We start from the raw sequence: 7,990 nt of genomic DNA, 5'->3' as shown, positions 1-7,990 counted from the left end.
AAAAAAGTACAATATTTATTCTCTTTTTAGCTCAGTTTTTGGTCTCCACCGGTCCCTAAAGATGATAACTTCCTTTATAGCGCTTAAATATCTCATCATGTTCTCTAGCTGGTTGTGAAGTTTGACTGAGTGCTGTTTGGTGATAAGCTATGTAGCTCTTTGTGGGTTAGCTAGGGCTTTTTCCATTAAAACGACCGTGTGCTGCAATTGAAAGTGGTGTGAGTGAGTGTTGTTAGGTCACTAAAAATGAGCGAAAATGTTACGATCGGTGGTATTTCTTTGTCGATTTGTCACTATTAGCTATGACTTTCATCTCACATAGTCATTTGTACCACTGTTAACAGAACAAGGTCCAGATATGTAGGAAAATCCATAATTAATTACTAAACTCCAGTTTTGCAAAGTAGCGTGTGAGGTCAAATGCTCCAGCACAGAAAACAACGAGGAAAGGCAGGCATTAGTGTGAAAAAAAGCAAGAGATGCTGAAAGCTGAGGCAAATATGTATGAGGTGATAATGGGATGGAAAAAAGCTCACAACAGATGACAACGCAGGCTCGAGAGAGGAAAATGAGATGTGAGAAAGACAAAGGGACGCTGACGACAGAAAATGGAAAGTACATTTGAAGATAGATGGCAGGAGAAGAGGCCAGCAGAGGAGAAGAGTCAGCTCCTATCGCTTGTCTTGATGTTACCATGCAGTAAATGTCAGAGGAGCCGAATACCACAGAAATATAAATCACATGTCTATGGCCTGCAAATAGTTTCTGGAGGAACATCAAGAAATTCCTCACAGCTCAGTCCAGCAACATACTGCAGAAATGAGAAGATGTTTCCTCCATCTGAACATGACTCATTTGTGTTTTCTACAATAAATGTGCAGTTTGGCCTTTTTTATGCAAAAATCAGTGAAAAGCCATATTTGCAAACTTACACTAGTTTATGCCATCATTTCCATGCTTTTTATTCATTATTTATGTAATCAACTGTGCAATACAATCTGATATGCACTGTTTCAACTTCCACTCCTAATTTTCTTCATTTCGGGTGTCTCAGCCAGTGTTTCCCAAATGGTGCGCTCTGGGGCAAATCCAGGTGTTCTCTGGGATTTTGGGTGACCAACACATTAGGATCATAACTTCATAAAAAAGTAATGTGTTACCTTTATATTCACTATGTTCATACACATCGAATACTCTGACTGACAATTTGTGACAGGTGGAAACTGACAAGCCACAGCTGATAATGAGGGCAGGCAACCACATATCCTGAGCAGGTGGGCAGGAGCCACATGAGAAATTGGATCTGTTGTGGAGGGCCTCTATAAGTTAATTGGTGTGGCTCTCCACAACAGTCCCCCTGTCCTCCTAACTATCAGTCCTTGGAAATATTAATTGCCCAGCCCTGCTTATTGCTCCAGCCCTCAACAACAGTCCCAGTTATTCATGTGGCCCCTTAGAAATATTAAGTGCCCACCCTTTCACATTGATGTAGCCCTTCACAACAGTCCCAGCTTCTCATCCTTTGATAAAACAAATTATCCAGTCCTACTTATTGGTGCAGCCCTCCACAACAGGCCCACTTTTTCCTATTTTCTGCAAATCAGGATCATCCAGATGACTTCATGCATTTAGAAACTCCTAAATATTACTTAAGCTGACCTTTGTTGATCTAAAACAACTGTATTCAGCAAATGATTTGCTTCTTTCTAATCTTAACCTTCATCAGAAACACATTTTGTATATTAGAGAAAGTCTGCAAATGACCTGCTATGCCATGTCATTCTGTTTGAAATCCAGGATAGTTTGCCACTTCATGTGCAGCTCGGTGTTTTGCACAGCTGTAATACTTATGTGAGAGAGACCATCCCCGTCTATCATCCATCATAACACTGTCTAATGCTGTCATCGCTGCTCCGGTACAAAATCAAATAATATTTCAAGGTGTCCTTACAGCAGGTTCTCTTGCACTATTCTCCTGTCAGACACAACATAGTGACAACACCAGTGAGCTCCCGCTGCTTTATTATTCCTGATAATATATTCATGATTCAAGATCTCCACATGTTTATTTCCTTTAAACAAAGACCTGCAATGCTATAGACATTTCCATTCCACCAGTAATCTTATTGGAAAATCAATATCCTTAACAAAAAAAGCATTCTTAGTATTTATGGTATGGCATAAAGTGGCACATTTATGCAAGATTACAAGGCTCAGAGTTGCCTGTTACTTGTTCTTTGCCTGTAAAATGCACTTGTATGTAGGGATGTATGTAGCTGTTCTATATGCCCACATTTGCTCCAAAAGCTGTATCAAAAGCCACTCAAAAACAGGCAATAAGAAGGAAATCAGCAGCTTGCTTCGCTGCAGAGAGATTTCCATACCAAGGCCTTTCCTGGTGACAAACACTGTGTTAGTAGATTTAGTGCCTGCTCCCACTGATCACTAATATATCTGACCTGAAGATGCAGCCTGTGATGACTGGAGGCAGATTTCCACAGAAATTATTCAAAACGTTTTATACAGAAATTGTTTTTTTTATGTTACAATACAATCCATTCCCAGATTAGCAATAAATAACCATTTATCATCATCATCATCATTGTTTATTTATATAGCACCTTAAAAAAACACCTGGTAGACCAAGAATATAACTATAAAGAGTAATATTAAAAGAACAATTTAACACAAAAAATGCATGTTTCATAACGAGTAATGAAGATAATCATCAGAATCACATTAAAGTCTCATTTCTATCAAATGTTACCACTGAGGCAGCGCTGTGTGTGCTGTTTACCTCAATGACCGACTCTTATCGCCTGCACTCGATAGCTGGTTCAGGTTCGATTACAGTTATATGGCTGTAATCATACTCATTACAAGCTTTACATAACCACTGGTTCCAGATCAGCATGAAAAGAAATTACAGAGTGTAATGGCCTCTAGCAGAGACGGGTTCACACACACACACAAACACACAGAAATGTAGGTGCACACACCACTTTTACTACAAACGTACTGCTGTGGAAATATTTAAAAAAAGCTAGAAATGCACTCAGAGATTAGTGTGGAGGCCTTGAGTACAGCACGTACATGTAATCCTCACAGTGAATGAGACTAAATCTGGCAGAAAGAAACACATGTCCACTGTTTTTGTGCGTGTGTTGTCACTCAAAGAAATCTTACCCTTCTCTGTCCTCGTCCGGTGTTATCCAGAAACGTGGGTGACAGCGGTTTGTTCTGAGGGTCAGAAATTGGCGCCGGTGCCACAGAGTTAGCAGACGGCGAACCCGGACCTCCTCCTGTGATGGACGAGGAGCTGACCAGAGGTCTGCTCCCATTGAAGAACTGACGCTTCTCCGCCCTGAATCGCAGGACGCTCGCCTCCAGGTCGAGGCAGTCGCGCCTGCTCTCCTTCAGAGCATCCTGCCGCCGCTTGTAGGCCCGGTCGTTGGCGATGACCTGGGAGAGCGGGATACCAAAGGCCTTGGGAGCCGATTCTGAGGAAAGAGGAGAAAATTTTCTTGCCAGCAATGATGAACACATAAAAACAACAGAGAAAACAAGGATGAAGTAGAAAGAAGAAAACAAACATATTGCCCAGAATATCCAAATAGACGATATGGATGAAAAATAGGGAAATAATATTAGTACTATTTATTTTATGCCTTATTTAAGTGTTAAATATTATTATATCACTCTTCCTCACTTGAACACATTCTTTTTGTACTAAATAAAGCTAAAACAAATTCTAAACTGTCTTGAAACGTGATTAAAATGTATAAGAACGGCATCTGTCTGATTTACTGTTTGTTCCCCTGTACAAACAGAACTGCAGAGAAATACATCTGAATGCGCTAACTTTGTAACTCATATTTGGAGCAGAACTGGAGCCTCCAGCGAGTCGTAATTTATTTATACTACACATTCTTGTCTGCTGATAGTATCTGAGATCCAAACAGGAAGATGATGTGACTTTCATCATTAGGGCGAACAACAGAAGCCTGGTTTCTGCAACATTTGCACCAGTGTTGTGCGATGCTGTGAAACAACAAATGAACACGAAAATGGATCTAAAATATGGGATGTTTTCAGATATTGAAACAAAAGCAAAATTCCTTGGTTAGGGGATAATAAATATCCCTAACCAATTGGCTGTTTTGGAAAGCTGAGCTGCATCTGAGGTTCTAGATTGCAAAGATAGGGTCGATATACACATTCGGGTATCTTAAAGTTTTCACAGAACTCTGTGCGCTTCTGTGAAAACCAAATACACCCTTGGTGTTACAGTGCCCCTATAAAAGCATTTACTTTGGTTAACACAACCTTCCCAGGAGTGTACGTTTCAGCAAACTCGCCCTGGGGTCGGAAGGTGCTCAAACAAACCCTCCAAAAATCCAAAAGCTACATCTCAAACTCTACAGGCCTCTGTTAGCATGTTAAATATGTAGGTTTATGGCAGTACACTTAGAAAAAGACTGAACAAGTGCAACTTGTTTGGTTTCCAGGAGAAAACTTCTCTCTAAAAATGTCTTTAAAGATTAGGTTTAAAACTTTCCTTTAGATAAAGTACATAGTTGGGACTGGATCAGGTGATCAGGCTCAGGGTGTTGGGGGCTTCCCATGATGTACTGAGTATTAGGGCTGTTCGATATAACGATATATATCGGCTGACGATATAAAAACATCTATCGTTTCATTTTACGCTATCGTTTGTTTCGTGGTGTCGCAAAATAAACTGTTTACTGCAACATTTTTTTATCGTTTTGATGGTCACTGCAGTGGCTATATTAGTTTCTTAAAGTTCTCTCTTTCTCTTATATTTTATATAACCACACTATGAACGGACAAGCGTCTGTGTTTATGCGTTGTTGTTAGCAACAACAACGGTAAAACCACCGCGTATCTGCTTCTTTATTTTTCACATAAACCTTTCACAATAAAGTTCCAGATCCTGTTGAGACTTTTCAAAATAAACTGAATCACGTGAAAGATGCAGAGTATTTACGGATGAGAAGCAAAAAAGAGCCGTCAGGTGCTAAAAAATAAACCTTAGACTGAAACTTTAGAACAGGCAAACTGCAGCACGCCGTGTAATAAATACTCACAAAGAAAACGGCGGCTGTTACAACTTATGTCTAATGTATAGTTTCATGCATCAGTTAAAACGCTCAACTCCAGCTACATGACGCGCAGCTGGAAACACTTCACGCAAGTCGAGCTGCCCGAGATTCACAGAATTTACAGAAAATGTTACATTTTTGTGATTTATATCGATATCGGACGATAGATTTTTTAATATCGGGATATGAGATTTTGGTCATATCGCACAGCCCTACTAAGTATTTCTTCTTCACTCACTATGTGTTTACACAGCAGTCTGCCACAGGCCGCGGGCACCTTGTAATTGTTTATTCAGCCATGAACTTCTCAGCATACCAAAGTATTCTAGAGCCAAATATGAGCCCATCTGTCTGGCAGCTAAAAGTTGGCTGAAACTGAATCATACAACAGTACAATGATCCCAGGCACAACAGCCAATCTACAACAGAATGGCTGAAAAAGTAAAGAAAGACCTTAAATGCATGCATGTAAACTTCAATGAACCGAAGCAACGCTGTAAAGAAGAAGAAAAAATCCTCCACAACGACGTGAGAGACTCACAAACTGAAACGGAAATGATTCCTTCAAGTTATTGCTGTTAAAGGCGCCTCTACAAGCTGCTGAATCGCTGGGGTGTACTTTTCACAGGAGTGTATGTGTTACTTTAAAAGTTTGAGATGGGCCTGTCTAATGTATGGGAGAGCAAATATGTTTGCCGGTGCTGCAGTCATAGTAGCCAACGAATCACAAGGCAAGCTGATAATATACAGCAGAGAGATGGACGTACATCCCAGGTCTGAAAAGTAAAGCCAGTTTACTTGCAGAAACACTTCTGGTTATCTAGAAGTCAGCGGGAAAATAAAAATACTGAAAGGAGGATGATCCAGCTCATTGGCTGATGAGTTGAACTAGCTCACTAACTGATAAAGTGGTCAGCCAAAAACATCATCTCGGGGATTTAATGGGATTTCGCAAACCTCGGTGATGTCATTGTGGCAATGTCCATCTATTATACTGTTAATGACGCTGACAAAGCTCTGATTAGCAAATAGCATGAACCAAGTTCCATGTTAGTGACTGATATTCATTCACACACAACAGGGTAAACAATCACTGTCGTGATCAACTTCACTTTGATGTCAAATGAAACAACCTCACTCTCTCAGTATATTCCCATAACATGATGTGATGGGCTATCAGCACAAACAACACACGTAAATCGAAGCAACACTCATTACAATGGTCTGTGAATACACAACCAATGCAGATGTTCTTGTGTGCAGTCCTCCAAAAGACAAGACTTGTAGCCTCAGATCTAGTACTGCATTTGTGTAGGTACTAGTTGATTGAAAAGTTAGACAAACGTTGCTGCAGAAACATGAAAGAGAAGGACAGCATAGATGGCCTGAACTGAAATAATCAAACATTTTCTGTCTTCTCCAGTGCACAGGATAGGCTAAAGCCCCAACATCAGCACAAACACCAAGAAGGCCTGTTTCCCTCTTATTACACTACATAGGAGTGACATGTAGAGCAAGGGTGGGCAACTCCAGGCCTCAAGGGCCGGTTTTAGTTGTGTCCTTGATCCAACACAGCTGATTTAAATGGCTAACTTAACTCACCAACATGTCTTGAAGTTCTCCAGAGGCCTGGTAGTGACCTAATCATTTGATTCAGGTGTGCTGACCCAGGGTGAGATCTAAAACCTGCAGGGACACTGGCCCTCGAGGGCTGGAGTTCCCCACCCCTGATGCAGGTATTGTGTGTGCCATGCCTTTAGTGCTCGATGCAGATCTTTATTAAAATGCACAGTTGTTATTAATAAAACACTGAGGGAACTCGGGAGTGTGAGAACCTGGAGGAGCAGAGATTACAGGGATGCTTACAGCAGTGCAGAGATAATGACTGATAAATCGAATCAAGGCAACTAAAGGGTCTGTTTATAGGCGATGATGAAATGAACTTGTTAGCCTGTGAACGCCGTAATCGCACAGCTCCTCGCACAACGGATAAGAGGTTTAAGTAGACAAGCGGTGTAAGAATAGACAGAATGTTGGGAGCAGGATAATCCTGTTAGAGCAGCCACACAGCAGACATCAAACTCAGACTGATACGGGCTTACTGCAGACACGCTCACGCAGGTAAACACGGTACGAGTGAGGTCGCTGTCGTCAGTTTCATCCTCGACATATCAACTCCAAATGTAAATGTCTCACTATGCTACATCAGTCCACTCCCGAGGTTAAGCATAGACTGTTTATCTGGCACCCACCTTAGTGAAGGCCCAGTTAGACATTCAGCCAAAATGTAGTTGTTATTTCATGATAAAAAGATGCATCGCCTAAAATGAATCTGGATATTTTGTGCATGAGAGGGAAAAAAACACCAAACGGTACAAAAAGTGCTTGTTGGCTCTCTGTCAGTAGTGCCCAGGAGTATACCAGATGTAGCCACACAAAAATGTGTAACTGCTCCAGGGTGTCCTGGATCTACCCTAGGACCTCCTCGTGATAGAACATGCCAGGAACACCTCGGCCTCCTAATCAGATGCCTGAACCACCTCAGCCGACTCCTTTCAGTGTGGAGGAGCAGCGGTCCACTGAGCTGACATGTGTTTCACACACATGAAACAGGAAGAAGATTATTTAGGTTCTATCTATTTAACACACTCACATTCAAGAATCGTGAACATGCACACAATTGTTTGAATGGAAACACATGGATGCACACGTGCACAGTCTCACCCGGAGAGTCCCGAGCAGGTCAGAGAGGCAAATCAGACTGGCAGGATGCCCTGTGAGGGCTTAAGGATGCAGGATGGACTCAGCCTGAAATAACTCAGGTTCTGTGGGGAGTTTATTCTGCAGAGCTGCATTGCTCAGATCAA

General features: G+C 41.4%; 1 protein-coding gene across 1 annotated transcript in view; it reads right to left on the bottom strand.

Moving 5' to 3' along the window:
* The window catches only part of arhgap36 (Rho GTPase activating protein 36), a 73,963-nt gene that overhangs the window by 7,660 nt on the left and 58,313 nt on the right, over window positions 1-7,990 (bottom strand). The window contains exons 4-5 of the mRNA XM_005750930.2: window positions 3,187-3,500; window positions 2,460-2,481 (exon numbers count right to left, since the gene is read on the bottom strand). Coding sequence (XP_005750987.1) covers window positions 2,460-2,481; window positions 3,187-3,500 — 336 coding nt within the window. The remainder of the gene's footprint in view (window positions 1-2,459; window positions 2,482-3,186; window positions 3,501-7,990) is intronic.

Source organism: Pundamilia nyererei, unplaced genomic scaffold (assembly GCF_000239375.1).
Source record: "Pundamilia nyererei isolate P.nyererei 1_Seehausen unplaced genomic scaffold, PunNye1.0 scaffold00292, whole genome shotgun sequence".
Lineage (NCBI taxonomy): Eukaryota > Metazoa > Chordata > Actinopteri > Cichliformes > Cichlidae > Pundamilia > Pundamilia nyererei.
The sequence above is the reverse complement of the archived record's forward strand: the minus strand, read 5'-3'. Positions and strand labels throughout refer to the sequence as shown.